The sequence below is a fragment of the Notolabrus celidotus genome, chromosome 12 (assembly GCF_009762535.1).
Source record: "Notolabrus celidotus isolate fNotCel1 chromosome 12, fNotCel1.pri, whole genome shotgun sequence".
NCBI classification, from domain to species: Eukaryota; Metazoa; Chordata; class Actinopteri; order Labriformes; family Labridae; genus Notolabrus; species Notolabrus celidotus.
Window position 1 is genome coordinate 4,681,181 of NC_048283.1, and position 17,020 is coordinate 4,698,200.

Consider the following 17,020-nt stretch of genomic DNA (forward strand, 5'->3'; position numbering starts at 1 on the left):
TCTTCAGACCTGGGTGTCCTCTCCAACCCCCCTGGACTAAGCTGCAGACTTTGGGAGACAGAGCCTTCAGTGTGGCAGCCCCTACTCTGTGGAACTCTCTCCCTCCAGACATCCACAGCACCCCAACCCTGGACAGTTTTAAAAAAGCAGTCAAAATGCACCTTTTCCTCAAGGGATTTCCCTGTTAGCTAGTGTTGTCCCCACCTACCCCCCTAGACCCCCTCCCTGACCCTGTGAAGCGGCCTTGGGTTTCTTGAAAAGCGCTATAAAAACCCAGTTATTATTATTATTATTATTATTATTATCTGGGTAAATTGCAGTCTGGTGAGGTTGACTGTAATATGATCAAAAGCCCTAGAAGTGCATCTTACTGTCTTTTTGATGCAAAAAAGGAAAAAAGGAACCTTTTATCGCATAAAGGTCAAGTAAGTTCAGCTGCCTGTCTCATTCTGAAGCATAAAGTGTGTTGTTTTTCCCTGTTGCCCATGTTACTGCCTGCAATGATGTCCTGTGATTCCGTGGGAGTCCCCATGAGTGTATTATGTGTGACTCAGTGCTTTTAAGCAAAGATAAAGAACGCACATGACTGAAACCCAGCGCCATCTGTGTCTATGAAACATGATAATTCAGAAAATAAACCATGTAAACTTATGGAAAACAGCCCATTCAGGAGCGCTCCAATTTATCAGCCGGAATTTATTTAAAAGGCAAACACAACAAGAAACAGAGAAAGGATGAAATTCCAGCCACCCTGTGTTTTTGGGACGCTACACGGCTCGCCAATTTGTCAGCTCCACTCCAAAATAGTTCACAAAAGGGCACGCAGGCCTGTAAAACCTCCCACACCGGGAAGAGATCCTAGTGAAAGCGGCATACAGTAGCTCCTGTGCCCCCTACCCCATCCTCTCCCCTCTCCTCCTCCTCCTCCTCCTCTCACCTCCTCCTCCCTACTCCATGACTAAGTGATTTAGCCAGCTCTGGTGCAGGCTGCCTCTCATTTACAATGCCTCCCTAGGTTGGTGACAGAGCAGGGAGGGTGGCAGAGAAAGAGAGAAACCCATTTACAATGCGGCTTACACAGGGCCGTCCCCCCACAGACGGCGCCCATCCTTGGATTGATGTGTGGTATGCATAGTTTTGGGGTGCAATTTGGGCACCGGAGAGAAGGAGAAAGAAAGAGAGGGCATGTCTGTGTATGTCGCTGGGTGTAGGAAGGGAGGGGAGGGGGGGGTTAGAGGGCTCAGGCTGTCTGTTCTCTCGCCCTCTCTTTGAGTCAATAGTGTTCCGGCAGCTGAGGTTCTTTATGAGGGGAACAATCTGGAGGGTCTTGTCTGAGTGCCGAGCAGCTGCTGTTTTCTGGCGAGGTTCTTTCATGGACCACAGGCCTGGAGTGGGCTGGTGAATACAGACGCACCCTCCCACCCACGCACCCGCCCTCCTACCCCTAACCCTACGCCCCTACCTTCCCCAAATCCCTCATCCTCCTTTGCCCCCAAAACCGCCCTCGCGCTGGAAGCCCTCCCCTGCACAATGCCAGATGAAGAGTGGCACAAACATGAAGAGAGCAAGAGAGTGTTGTTATTGTGCGTTACTTCGCCCTGTCACCCCGGGTGACTGTCCTTCATCCCCTGAACAACACTTTCATGAGGTATGTGAAGATCCTTTAGTAAGACAAACAAAAGACGTTAAATATTAAAACGCAAGCCACAAAATAGACATATTGGCACCTGTGATCACATCTTTACAACCTGATGTGTGAGTGAACATTGGATTTATCTTCTTTGATAGGTTACATAAAACTATAAGCCTGATTCAGGTTAGATTTCAGAGGCTGATTACAGCAGAGCCTCTTGTATTTCTCCTGAGTGGGATTCTCATTAGCAGAGCAGTGAGTTTGCATTTGCTCCCTTTCTGTCATTGATTCAGTTAGTGAGATCAGTAACACACACTGCCTCCCTTCTTCATATAGGGCTCTGTTACAAACGTTACATTCACTAGACTATAACTTAACAGTAAGTCATTCTTTTCAAGCAGCAGCTCCAGAGGAGGATGCTGCTGGCACCCCTCGTCCCTTGGCCAGTTGTCGGTGTGGCGGGTGCAGCAGTCAACCTGCGCTGGCTGGCTTCATGCTGGTGTTTGGCTTCAGTTTCCGACAGGCGTCTCCTGTTTAGCTGCTGTCTGAAGGCACCAGGTTCCCTGTGGTGTCCAGCTGCATGCATTTACACGTGCAAGCCGACACTGGGCACTCTGTGTGGTCTCTGTAACAGACACACAGACAGTGGGTCAATTAAAAAACAACAACGTGGAAATAATGGATGAAACAGCGGCCATGAGAACACTGAAGTGCCAAACTGGTCTGTGTACCTTTCATTGATTTACTGTGCTGTCAGAAAGAAGGAACTAGGAGATAACTAGTTCATTGTCTCCTAAGAAACTTGAGTATCTTAGCATTTTGTTGCAAAAAAAAGTTTCACAGACAGAATTCCTCAAATAAATCTCTTCAGCTGGCAGTGAAGGCAGGCTGTAATGTAACCTTATAAAAGCAGATGCCTCCCATCAAAATATATCTGCTTTATTTGTGCAACTGATCAGCTTTGAGTGTCACAAAATCTGTGATTCAGCTGATACATTATTTTTTGAGAAGTCACCAGAATCCATTGACAGAAACTGTATTTTTCTTAAGCAGAACAGAGTTTATTGGTCTACTTTTTTTCTGATCTTTATTCTATTTTATTTCATTCTATTTTGTTTGATCTTTATTTGATCTTATTCTTATTCATATTTTGACTTTCTTACAAACTGTTTATAAAAGCTCTGTAATGACCGAATTTCCCTCCCTATAAATAAAGTATTTCTGATTCTGATACTCCCAGCCTCACATGGTTAGATTGTCTCATGTTAATATTGATCCAAACGAACCCTTTAAACACCACACAAACAATCAAACCTGTCGAGGTAGGTCAGGAACGTCTTTGTTCTGGAAACTGGTTTTGCTTTTTTTTTTTTTTTTTAAAGTTTTTGTCAGAGTTTGGTTGCTTTGGAGATGTAGAAACACATTCACTTGTCAAAAACCATCTATCTCTGTTGGGTTTTGTCTGTAATACTGTAATATATAATGGCATAAAATGAAAAGACTGTCTGTGCAAACATAAGCAGGCACTTTTTCAATGGGACATCTGCAGTGCAATATTATGTTACAGCCATTACAGTCTGTCTCGTGGTTCCTGGCCATAGACTGTATAAAAAAAGGACGTAGTATCCATGACATCACCCATCTGTTTCTGGAGCGCTGGTTTGAGGCCAATCGTCACCGATATTAGCCATATTGGAACTTCTGTCAAGCGAGTGTGGGGTAAAGAGGCGGGCTTTGAGCCTCCTAGCCAACAGCTGCAGTGTTCCTGCCTGTCAATCAAGTCAGCTGTGCCTCTCATAACGGAAAACTCGTAATCTAAACATCTTCGAAGTTGCAGTGTTCTGAAAAATTTCACCCCCCTACAGTGTGTGCCGATGAGCAATGAGCTATCCAGACTACACTCGTTTTTTGTACCAGGCTGTAAACATGTTTATTTCTGCTGTAAAGATCGGCTTCTTTTAATTGGTGTGTATGTGGTTTTCGGTGTTTCTGCAGCCAGCCTCAAGTGGACACTCAGTGAACTGCAGTTTATAACACTTCCACATTGGCTTCATATTTTGAGACGGGAGGTTGCCGCTTGTTCCTGGCACAGATTACAAAACTTTTTGTACTATTAATAAACCCATAATTTTCATAGTTGGACTTATATTTCTGTAGTAAAAAGCAGTTTCCATTTTTTACACCTTTTTACTCCAACAGAAATAAAAAAGCACTGAGGTGATTTGTTTCTACCTGGTATCACTTTTTTTTGATTAGGCTAAATTTAATGCAACCAGAGGATTAACGTTTCCCTCAAAGAGGATAGAAAGGAGAGTCATCCTTCTTAGCAGGATCAAATCTTTGCAAAATACCATTTACTGGTACTTAAGAGCTTTAGTGACTTTATTTAGATCAGCATCACTTAACCTTCAATCATAACCACAGACAGACAGAGAGAGAGAGAGAGAGGAGAGAGAGAGAGAGAGAGAGAGAGAGAGAGAGAGAGAGAGAGAGTGCACAGTATGTATAAAGCAGGACCTCTAATAATAGGATTACAGTTGACCACACCAAACCTCCAGAGCCTTTCGCTTGTGTCAACAGTAACACACATATTTGGTCAGAAATCAATGAACAAAAGGTGCATTTACCACAGCAGCATGTTCACACATGCTACACAAACCATTCACTTGTGTGCAGTTTGCATTGAGAGTCTCACCTGAACCAGCTGAGCATGTGGCCTGCATGGCCCCCATGTCGACAGTTGTGACACCAGGTGAACCAGTTGTTGAACTGAGCGAGTTTGTTCTCCCTTGTCAGGTCCATCTTCTCATCTGACTTCCCTGTTCCTGGAAGAAGAGATTAATCCACAAGTCAATATTGAGAGTCAATATAATTTAAGTATGTATTTATGTTTTTATGAGAGGCATCAGAAGCGTAAGGGGACTGATGAACTTGGTGCAACTGATATCAAAAGCTGATCCTCGCTTTCTACCCTGCAAATGCTCAGTTAGATAGTGCAGACATTTAAGTCTGAAGAGTCTACATACTGGACAGTTTACCTGGGCAATTAGAAACCGGTGTGCCCATGTTCATGAGGCAGAGGGCACAGCGAGGCAGGGGCTTCCTGCAGCTGGGGCAACTTGTGACTTTGGACTTGGTGGGCGAGCCGCTGACACCGTACTGGCTGAAGCCGCGGCCCTGGTGAGGCATCAAGGAGCAGCTGTAGGAGATGGGCTTCCCACAGAAGTTGCAGCTCACAAACACCTGTCACACAAGAGCAGACACAAAGGTCAGCTGATAAGGGCCGGTGAACATGAAGGTAGAAAACGAACAAAGACACACTCAGCAGCTGTTAAGACTTTCACTTTGAGATGAAGGAAGATAAGGATTAGATAATTCAGCAATAATCTAACCAAGGTGTGAATAGTGGAATATGAGTGATGCACCGCTACCAACAAGTGCTTTCATTATCATAACAGTTTTACATTTAGGCTTCCTAAAAGACCAACTGAAGTGTAGTATCTGCACTATGTGAGAGTTCCCTTTAATATAAGAGGTGAAAACAAACCTCAGTTCCTAAAACTCAGGTTTTATGACTATCATTATAAGTGATATGAGCTTGGCATACACTCAGACTGCCTGGCACAAGACTACCTGTGCTGTAAAATACAATACAATCAGCTAGTAGTGGAGAACTTTCAGTGACCCCTTCTAAAACTTGGAGGGATTTCAAGAGAAAAGTTAAGACCTGAAACTTCCGTACTGCTCCAATAACAGCAAGGCGGGCATCAGTTTCTCAAAAGTACGTGCAGCACTAAGGTAATAATAATAATCCTAATAATAATAATACACTTTATTTATATAGAACTTTTCTTAAAAAGTTACAAAGGGATTCACTACAAAAAAAGCAGAAAATTACAAAGCATATAAAAACGGTGCAGACACACAAAAAAAAAGCAAAACAGGACATCTGAATGCAGAACAATATTCATGATTTAGGGCGTTAAGGTTGTGGACTGTCAGGAGTTCCACAGTCTTGGAGCTCTGACTGAAAAGGACTGATCACCTTTTGTTCTAAGGCGGGATCTTGGCACAACCAGCAGAGCTGCATCCACAGATCTGAGGGACCGCCCATGCACATACGGGGTTAAAAGATTTCTTATATAGCTTGGAGCCTGTCCATTTGAAATTCTGAAAGTAATCAATAAAATCTTAAAATCGACACGATAAAAAAACTGGCAGCAAATGTAAGCTGGCGAGGACAGGAGTGATGTGTTGGTATTTTGTGGTGCCTGTTAAAATCCGAGCGTCAGCCTTTTGAACTAGTTGGAGTCTGTGGAGGGAGCTCTGACTGATACCTGTTCAAAGTGCATGACAAGAATCTAGATGAGAAAAAATAAAAGCATGGATGACTTTGGACAGATCGGAGGGGGAAACACATGATCTTATTTTGGAGATTTGTTTGAGGTGGAAAAAGCAGGATTTAACTGTATTTTTCACATGAGTGTAGAAGCAGAGATCTGAGTCAAATGTCACTCCTACATTTTTGAGGTATCCCTGCTGCCCAAAGGTGAACCTCCTCGGAGAATGTCTAGAGGTTTTGAGAGGAGCATCAAAATGTATTTGAGGTCAATTCTTTGGGAGGATTCAGCTGAATGTACGACAATCTGATGGATGCTGGCTGCAGAGCTCCAGATTAACAAAGATGGAGTACAATGAGACTTTGTGCAATGAGGGAATCCTGACATGTATTAGCATTAATCATTACAGTTTGCAGGTTGATAAATAAATCATATGTTTATCATTTCTGGATTGATTCCTTACTCTGTACAACATCTGGGATGCTAATTTCCCAGGGCTAAAGATGACGACTTAAAAGAATTTGGTGTAGAAATGGTCTGCTCAGCTGTGATGCTAAGTAAACCATAGTGAGGTCGTGCGCTCAGCTGGGAAAAATATTTGATAACTTCATCATTAAATCAACCCAAGCATTGTCCTTTGCATTATATTCTTCAAGATAAAGTTTTTATTTTGTTCCCTGTCAAAAAACATGAATATACACTCATACCAGTGTATTTGTAATAGGTGCTTATGGGCTGATTACATCAGGCAGGCTCTGTTCTTTAGTTGGTTTGCAACATATCAGGATTATAATAACCTCCCCTCATCCTTTACCTGAGCCATCGGTTTGGAGCTGGGGTCCAGTTTTCCTCTGTGGATGTCAAACTCGGCTCGTTTGTGCCAGAATCTCCACGCGTCCAGCAGGTTGCGGTAGTTCTCGATCCAGCACTGGACTCGAGGGTCTTTCAACACGTCTCCTGGGGAACCCTGGTGGAGGATTTGCTTCTCTTAATTCATCAATTCACACAAAGCAACGCATGTGACAGATCCCAAAACATACAGGCAAACCCTCCCTGCGTTTTGCATCACACCTCGCTCTGGTGCAATGTGTGTATGATAGAGTGTACATTATATAAGAGGCATATCTAACTGCCACACAGGTGGTGAATGCTTTGTTAAGTTACTCTCTGTTCATGAGCAGGTCAGAACAGGAAAATAAATCATGTTGTTCAACAGAACGTTAAAATGTTACAGACCTGTTCAACGACTGTGTTTGCTTTAGTCTTTAATTAGAGAAACAAGAACACGAGAGACTGAGCAACTTCCAACCAGGCCGGCTTCATATTGTTAAAAGAGGTGGTAATTACTTTGGAATAACAGCTGTGACCTCTTAGAAATGAACCGGCAAGTTTTAGCATGTGCCTTGATCTTTCCAACGAAGCAATCAATCTGACAGATCCTTTTCTTTGTTGCAGTTTAAGCTTCGAGCATTAAGGAGAGTTTTTAAACCTTGTGTTCTGAGGTTAACTCACTTTCACTTACTGCAAATCTTTGTCTTTACAAGACAAGAGTCACTGTCAGGCATTGTTCTCATTATAAATCAAGTTAAATGGTCAAGGAGTTAGCAACTATGTCATACAGCAGGCCAGCAAATATTGTTAACTGGGGAGGGTGAAGTTTTGCACAAATGGTGACATGCAGGCATGTTTCAGTATCTGAAAGCCAGGTGTCATTTCTTTCCCTCAAGTTAGACTTTGCATGCAGTTTCAAGGTGATTCTCTCCACATGGGGGCATTCCTCATCATAAGATGGAGTTGTCTGCAGTAAGTTCTTTATGCAAACTGCAAAAGGGAAAACTTTGCCACACAAGCAACCAATTTCACATCATCTTTTGAGTGAACGTTTCCTCAGTAGTAAAATAACTCCACAGTTTGCACACGTTTCAGTGTTTTTGTACCTTCAGCATGCAGAAGCTGGCAGTCTGTACATCTCCTGTGCGGTCCACGTAGCTCTCCATGAGGTCCACACCATCTTTAGTCAACCCCGTCAGCAGGATGCCCTCCAGGTTTCCCGCCTCCTTCATCTCATTGGTGAGTTTGTCGATGTACCGAGGCAGCTGCAGGAGAATACACACAAAGACGTATGTATAACTCAGTATGGTAACAAGAGAATGTAATCTGCTGCTGAAAGATTGGCTTTGTGTTTGTTACCTGGGCGTCACTGAGAAACATACAGGCAAAGGCAACACGGTCCCGCACAGCAACACTGCTCTCATACTGAAACACAGACAAAGAACTTTAGCTTCTCTTTTCAGCTCATACACTTTGTGGGACAATCTTTGAAGAGATCAGGATCAGGACACATCACACACTTCATAAGGAGCAGAGACAGACTTTCAAACACTATTATGAGGAGAGTCCTTTTAGATATTCACAACAAAAGTGTCAAAATGTATTTGTTTAAGAGAGAGCGTGACTTTGTTCTTCCTTCATCTTGACCCTGTTTGTGTCTTCAGTCAGCTGTTCGATGTTTGTATCGCCTTGATACTGTTAATTCTCTGCATGTTGGATTTCATCTGCTTGAATGTGTTTATTGTTTGACTTAACTTGTTTACATTGATCATGTGACTACTTCTTGTTCCAGCGATCATGTGACTGCATTCAAACCTATACAGGAAGCAGCTTGGGGACCATTTTGAACTGATGAAAGCTTTAATGTCTAACCGACAACTTCTGACTGCATCACATCTTTTCGATTCCACTCCTCTTTTCACAGTTTCAAGTTTGCAATGAGCGTCTCAAACTCAGAACACAGGATGTCTGCTTGTGTGTTTTCTTCTCATTGATCATATCTAAGCTGAGATGGCCTGCAAACAGTGCCAACTTTGTCACATGGTGCGAGAAGAACCACCTCCAGCTCAGTGTGACAAAGACCAAGGAGCTGATTAGGGATCTGAGGAGGGGCAAGGCGCAAGTGACCCCTGTTTCCACCCAGGGGGGCAGAATGGACATTGTGGGGGACTACAAGCACCTGGGGGTGTACTTGGACAAAAAACTGGACTGGGGTAGGAACACCGAAGCCGTCTACAAGAAGGGCCTGAGCCGCCTCTACTTCCTGAGGAGGCTGAGGTCCTTCAACATCTGCAGGACGATGATGATGAGGATGTTCTATGAGTCTGTGGTGGCCAGTGCAATCCTGTTTGCTGTGGTGTGCTGGGACTTGACTCTCTGACAGTGGTGACAGAGAGGGGGACTCTGTCAAAGCTCCACGCCATCATGGACAACATCCACCACCCTCTCTACAACGTGCTGGTGAAACACAGGAGCACATTCAGTGCAAGACTGATCCCCCGAATGCACCACAGAACACCACAGGAAGTCATTCCTGCCTGTGGCAGTATGACTGTACAACTCTTCCCTCTGATCACTGAACAATAATCTATACTCCTGTGTATATACTGTACAATATCCCTACCACTTTAACATCCATGTATATATCTCCTTCGTTCCCAGTGCTTTTGTACATAGATCATTTTAACTATTCTGCGCTCCTGTATATACTTTATTCTTTTATTTTATTTGATCTTTATTTTATTTATCATATTTTTATTTTATCTTTGTTTTATTGCATTCTATTTCTATTTCATCTTTATTTAAGTTTATTATATTTTATTTCATCTTTATTTTATTTGATTATATTTTATTTCATCTTAGTTTTATTGTATTCTATTTTTATTTGATCTTTATTTAATTTTTTTTGTATTTATATCTTATTTTATTCCTTCTTCTATTAATAGTTTGACTTTCTTACATACTGTTCATAAGAGCTCTGTAATGACCGAATTTCCCACCCCTGGATAAATAAAGTATTCCTGACTATGAAATTAAGACAGTTCTCTTCCCCTTGCTTTCCTCATGTTTGCAACAGAGCCATAAAATGTGTGATAGCAAGAAGAGATCCAGTACCAGCACGCCATCGTAGGCTCCAGGCTCACTGGTGAGAAAGGCAAACATGACACACAGGTAGGGGTTCTTCAGCTGCAGCCTCAGCGAGCTGCACATCTCTCTCCACAGGGAGGACTTCTCGTCTGTGTAGCCGGACAGAGCCATGGCAACTACATTCAGGTTCAGGTCACCTGTGAAACAGAAGACGTCAGACGAGCAGGTTTATACACAATCAGCAAAGTCTTGACTGTAACTGAGACTCAGGGGTGTGTTGGGGAGATTTTGAGGCTGTTGTTGAATGTAAGCTAGCTTTGTGGCTGAATGAAAACAGCTCAGAGAAACAGGACGACCTCTTTTCTGCAGTTCACTGATGTTAACAACGTCATCTGTCTTTGATGATGCTGCAGCCTGAACAAGAGAACCAGAGAGGAGCTTTAAAACAAACTGAGGAAAGATTTATGAACTCCTCCAACAGTGCTTCTTTTCAGCAGTTCTCTGTTTGTTTACTGCTTTTGTGTTAATAAAGGTTTTCTGAGGCCAAAGTGATGGTGCAAGAGTTTGAGGGAAAACACTGTAACTGTGGAGCAGGCTCTGTTGACACACCTTATCTAATGACTCACCCCATCAGTCATCCTCAGGAAACACTCATTAGAGCACACAGCAGAAAAGCGTTTGACCTACATTGGTGGAATTTTTCTTTGTCAAGACGTGTGTAAACAACAGTGTTCTCTCCATTTCCACTCAAGCTCAGTGTGAAGAGCGCCGCAGCTGATACAAAACGAGTGTTGTGTGAAAAACAAGAGTCTCCTGCTGTTACATGTTTGGAATTCCTGGAGATCTTAAATTCATTTGGTGAACGGCTCAGAGGGAAAACAAGAGGCAAATAATGTTGATCAGGAGCACAGAGACAGATCTGATGACACGTTACACTGAGAGAGAGAGAAAAGAGGGTTTAGATCTGTAACTACTTTGACTGCATGTTAGTTTGAACACACAGGACCAAGCACTTTCAAAAATGTGCATTCCAAATGATAAGAAAACAAGTCTGCAACTATGTCCTAACTTAAAGCTGATATCTGTTTTTAATTTCAGGCAAAATTAGTAAATGATTCCAGGTTATCAAATGTGACATGAGGGCTGTTTTGAAAAGGCCTGCTGCATACTACACTACTGCAGTATGCAGTACGTACTGCATACTACATACTGCACACTGCATACTGTGTTTGAAGGCATCCTGTAGTATGACTGTTCTGTTGGATCTGTTCTGCAGGATGCTGAGCCAGACGTCTTTCCGGTTTCAGAAAGAGGAAGTAAACGACGGCCAAGCTGAAAGCGAAACTGCTTCTTTAGCATCAGTAATGATTTAAAAAGTTAAGAAGTGGTTTATTTTTAAATCACAGCTGAAAAAGACATTTTTATCAAAAGGCCTTCCTGTAATATTGTTTTAATCCAAGATGCTACATTTATTTTTAATCTATTTTTTATTCACTCATTGTTTTATTGTTTTACTGATTTTATTTGTTTTACTGATTTTAATTGTTTTATTGTTCTAATTGCTTTTAGTAGTTTCTCTTTTAGTTTTTCCTTTTAAATTGTCTTGCCAGCCCATACCCCCCCTTTGCTTTGTTCTCTTTATTGTGGGTTTTTATGATGTTAAGCACTTTGTAACGTCTGTTTTGATAAGTGCTTTATAAATAAACTTTATTATTATTATTATTATTATTATTATTATTATTATTATTATATGGGATTTAATAATCCTCTCATTACCTAAAGACTGAGTGCCCGGGGCGCTGGTGGCCTAGCAGTCTAAGCGCCCTACATACAGAGGCTATAGCCCTCGTCGCAGAGGTCACAGGCTCCACTCCAGCCTTGACCATTTACTGCATGTCCTCCCCCCTCTCTCTACTCCCCACGTTTCTTGTCTCTCTTCAGCTTTCCAATCCATAAAGGCAGAAATGCCCAAAAATATAACTTAAAATAAAAAATAAAAACTGAGTGCCCCCATCATATATGGAAAAAAAAAAAGAAGAAGCGGATCCTTAGCACTGTGCATTGTGGGAAACAGTACTTGAGGGAGACTGGTCCCTCATACTGAGAGATTTTCCCGAATCAGTACGACATCCGGGTAGTTTTGGAATACTTCAGATTTTGCTCTTGTTACACACTACATACTGAATTTTGGCCAAATCAGTACGTACTGCTAGTATAGTAGGAGGTTTTGAAAACAACCTTAGTTGCTGTTCTTGTTCTTCCATTGTAGGTTCAATTTCATGTGCCTTTCACCCTTCCTGATGGTCTACACACCAGACATTTAACTTACTGATCATCATCATCATCTGCTGGTTGACCAACAGTGAAATCAATCCCTCATTTCAGCCCCAGAGCATGTACAGCAGATAAACTGTATTGTTTCTATTCAAAATGACTACAGTGTTTTAAATATTGTAGTGCAAAAGTCTGTCTCCAGTATGACACTCACCCTTCTCAGCAGAGGCTCCCTTGTTGAGGATTTGGATCGCCCGGCGGATGTCCAGGTTGAACAGAGCCACGGCAGCTGCCCGCTCCCACTCTCGCTCCTGCTCCAGAGATCGCAGGAAAATCTCCACGTCGATGTCCGGACCCCGGCCGATCCAGCCACAAAGCCGCAAGGCGAGGAAGCGCTCCTCGCTGAGGTATCGCGGTACATCTGTCTGACGGTCTGAACCGCTCCAGCACCGGCGGCTCTCTGTTGTGCCTGAAGGGAACCAGGAGAAGATACGAATGACTGAATATCTCAGTAATGTGTCCAGAGTTTGAATCTTCATCAAAACTTGTATTTCATCATTGCATTTTTATAACAGATGTGGACTTCTGTGACTTACCTGAGCTGGTCTTTATAATGTTCTTGATACCAGAGTAGACCACAGACTGTTTGTTCCCCTGTAATTTCAGCTCCAAGTCCTCTGCACACTGCTTCATATGTGAGGCTCATATAGGAAATGTTACTGATATTACAGTTCAAACAATGTTATATATAAAAAAATGGCTGATTGAGGTGATAAACAACTTTTCTACAACATTTTATCAAATAACTTAAATTCAACTTAAATTTAAAGATGTTTTACAAATCAAACGTGATGACACCCCATCACTGAAAGGATATAGAAAAGGTCAAACCACAGAGACTTGAGCAGGGGATCATGTCCTCCTGCCAGCAGGTGGTTCCTCCACACCTGCACGGTATCATGTCCGTACCTGGACTGAGCCCTCTGCCTCATCTTGGTGGCGATGTCCTTCTCGATCGCGCTCTCCACCCCTTCGGCCCCGTCCTCCACGCAGTCATACAGGTGTCTGCCGCACGCCCACATGAGCGACGTGGTGGAGCTCCAGGCCAGCGAGATGCGCTCAAACACGGTGAAGTCAGTCATGACCCGATTAGCCGCGGACACCACCACCATGCGGTTCTGGGAGGACGGGTGCCAGGCGAAGCTGCCGATCTGACTCTCACAGGGCTGCACGCTTCTCTCGATGATGGTGGGCTCTGTCTCGTCCCCGATGGGCGTGGGAGTGTGCTGCATGTCGTACAGACGGATGATGTTGCTGTCTCGAGTGAGTGTAGCCAGGAGGCCTGTTCGGGTTGGACACCAAGCCACCTGGTGACAGAAAGGAGAGCATTAAGTTAGGAGCTGCCAACTTTATGTGTATAAAACTTACCAAATATAACATTTCACAAACAAATCACATCTCAAGAATCCAAAGAACGCATCTCTTCTGCTTATATCTTCAAAAAAAGAGCATCATACCTTAGTGAGAGGCTTTGGCTGCTCAGTTAGTGTGAGCACAGGCTTCTCAAACTTCCTCAGGTCCCAGATGGCCACCTGGCCCTCAAAGAAAGAAGCCACCCGGTCATGGAAGTGCGGGTCTACCGTCACCCCCTGGATCGCCTTGGTGTTGACAAAGGTTTTCTGGCTGGTGTTTCTGAGGTCAAATATTGCAAGGTTTCTGTGCATACCAGCCAACAGCAGCTTGGGGTCACGAAGCAGCCAGCAGAGGGACAAGCAAGCATCATTCTGGCCTAACTCGTACAACGGTTTGGTCACAACCGAGCTCGAGTCCAAGTCCACAGACGAGAGACGGATCTTCTCTGCAGTGACGCTCGCCTCTGGGGAGAACTTACTGCTGATGTCCCATATGAGGACAGAGAAGTCCGCCCTGTGTTTGTCCAGCCCGGCAGCCAGCAGGTTGCTGTCCACCGGGTTCCACGCTAAAGTGTTGCATTGGCGAGCGTGCTTGGGTACAAACTCCTTTCCCACCAGCTCTTTACACGTGGAGTTGTGGCTCTGACCAAGACTGGTGAGCACCACTCGGCCATTAGCTTGGCCCACAGCGAGCAAACACTCAGGCTCGTGCTTTGGATACCAGGCCACACATTTCATATAAGGGGTGTCAGAGTTTATGGCGAGTAATGTAGCAGCAGTTTCTTCAGAGAGAGGGAGAGTTCCAACTTTGGTTTCGGCACTCCCCGCAGGTCCTATGCGATACAGTCCCAGTTCAGAGTCGCAGATGACGTATCGGTCCGGGTGGTGGGGGGACCACAAGATATCCGGCTTGGAGCCACTCATGATTCAGAAGCAGCTAGAAGGATCTCAAGGAAATCCTTCTTCTACAACCTGGAATAAGACAGAGTTAGAATGAGTACAGCACATAGTGACCCCATCATCATCATCATCATCCTCATCATCATCTCATAAAAAAGGACCCCTGTTAGCTTATACAGCACTAAGACATCTCATATATATATTACAGCAGCAGTGCTTTTGAATGCAACACTTAATGCATAGAAGGAAAGTTAGCCTCCTGATTCTAACGTCTTCTTCTGTGGTTTTACTTGTGGGCTAACCATTGTTAAAGTGTATGCCACCACCTACTGTACCAGTATGTGCAGCATTATATATCTATGAAAGAGTTATACTCTATAAATTAATCCAGATTCATATAAATGAATATATTTAAATTTTGACACGTTAATCTACAGTCTAAAAGTACATTTTCTAAATTATCCTTACAATTAAAAATCTCACATTGGTGTAAAGCTTCCCTTTCTATCATACAGAGTTGCACTGACTCCTGTATGTCGCAGTCTGACCCTAAAAATAGCACATTCCTCCCTGCTCCTACTCATTAATCTGACCGGTGTTTCGGTTATATCAGCGACCATGTTAAGTTGCGCCTTTCGCTCGAATGCATATATAGTTGATGCAGTAACAACAGTTTCCATCATGACGTAATATATACATATCATATTGGTATTGTTTGTGTAAACGCGGCTACGTAATTGTTTTCAACACAGACGCATTCGGATGAAAGTCGCCAGATAACAGGGTCTCTCATTCTACCGAAACACCTGTTCTAACTATTGTAGCCTCGTCATTTCTACCTTTTGAGTCGTTATACCTCATTTTCAACTAAGACACCACTACTCTGAGATGAATAATGGACTTTGCGTCTGATTTCACAAACATAGATCTCAAAGACACCCCTTAAAAATCTAAATACTGATGTAAACATTGTTAAAATGTTAAAACACCCTCTCGTTGAGTTTGCCCTGGTCTGACTAGTTGTCTACTTGATTTCATTTAACTAATGCTAACTAGCTCGTATACAACACCACGTAAGCCATACAGGAGTCATTATATATTAAATATCCAGATAATGTGTCATGTGCTAAAGTGCTGCAGTAGTTATGACTCAAAGTTCTGAGTTTGTTGACATGCTAACTAAACTATGCTAATGCTAACGAGTGAAGGACGAGCTGTAACATTGATGTTTAGCTAGCACAGGTTTAGCTAGCAGCACAGTATAAAATACAATATAAAAGATGTTTGATTACTTACCACTATAGAGAATGTTTGAAGGATCACGTGAAGTACGTTTCTGCATACACATGTCGTCAAGGGACACTTTGAGCCCCGAGTGAGTGTTTTGTGTTACATCAAAATATGTCCGTAGTGCTTCAACTGTCAACTACTAAAGGTTCCGGTTTAGCGCTGAGGATATATTTGGATTCAACATATCAATCATGAGCCACCAGAGGGCGCCACAATTAAAGAAAACACATATGAAAGTAAGGACATAAAATCAAATCTCATCATGATGTGACAGACAATGAACAATATTATATATTATATGTTATTAGAAACATCTTTAGGGACCAAACACACCCTGGTCATAACCTGTTTGAACTTCTGCACTCGGGTAGGAGATACAGGACATTAAAGACAAGGACAAACAGGCTGAAAAAACAGTCTTTATACCAGAGCAATAAGTGCACTATATGCTAAGTAATAAGATAAGATAAGATAAGAGATAAGATATACTTTATTGATCTCCCATTGGGAGAAATTATTTTGTTACAGCAGCTTACAACACGGGACAGGGGAATACAACAATGTACTAACATAGTTAAAAATATAATAACAATAATAATAGCAATGATAAAGGTAAAATAGAATAGAATAGAATAGAATAAAATAAAATAAAATATGGCAACTATTACAGATGTATACACACTATGTACACTTCTATCTAATGTAATATAAAATGGGAATATGCAATCTTCCTATTCACTGAATGTCTGCCTGTTGAATGCTGGATGTGTCTCGTGTTTTTATTTATTTTTATTTATCTGTTTGTCCACTGTTTTTATAATTTTCTCTTTTTCTTTTTACTACTGTTCTTTTATGCATCTTTTACACTGAAAGGGGTTGCACCTCAATTTCGTTTTACAATGCAAAATGACAATAAAGACATATTCTAGTCTAGATATATTCTATTCTATATTGTTTTAAATCAAATGATCAATTAGACCCAGGAAGTGATCAGTTTGAATTATAGTTAGATTGACATTATTGCAGTTTTTCAGCTGCAAACCTTCAAGTTCAATGATTAAAAACTATTTTTGTTGTACATGGGAATCATCCTAAAAATAATCTGTTTTTCACATTAGTGGGCGATAGAGGAGAAGTAAAATAAACACATGTGGGACCTTTACGCACACGCATCCAAACAGTTTCCATGCGCAACAGTCCAAAAAACAAAACAGGGAGATTTAACTGTTTCTGAACTTGTGTGGAAAGTTACA

The 17,020-nt window shown here is 42.4% G+C and overlaps 1 protein-coding gene across 1 annotated transcript; it reads right to left on the bottom strand.

Moving 5' to 3' along the window:
• Positions 1 to 1,558: 1,558 nt before the first annotated feature.
• Positions 1,559 to 15,896, bottom strand: mios (missing oocyte, meiosis regulator, homolog (Drosophila)). The gene is made up of 12 exons (XM_034698352.1): positions 15,774 to 15,896; positions 13,683 to 14,549; positions 13,043 to 13,532; positions 12,762 to 12,860; positions 12,380 to 12,634; positions 9,919 to 10,088; positions 8,164 to 8,229; positions 7,911 to 8,069; positions 6,788 to 6,940; positions 4,672 to 4,876; positions 4,329 to 4,458; positions 1,559 to 2,258 (listed from the first exon to the last, which is right to left on the bottom strand). The coding sequence occupies exons 2-12, from the start codon at positions 14,499 to 14,501 to the stop codon at positions 2,168 to 2,170; spliced, it is 2,637 nt and encodes an 878-aa protein (XP_034554243.1). The 5' UTR covers positions 14,502 to 14,549; positions 15,774 to 15,896; the 3' UTR covers positions 1,559 to 2,167.
• Positions 15,897 to 17,020: the final 1,124 nt, after the last annotated feature.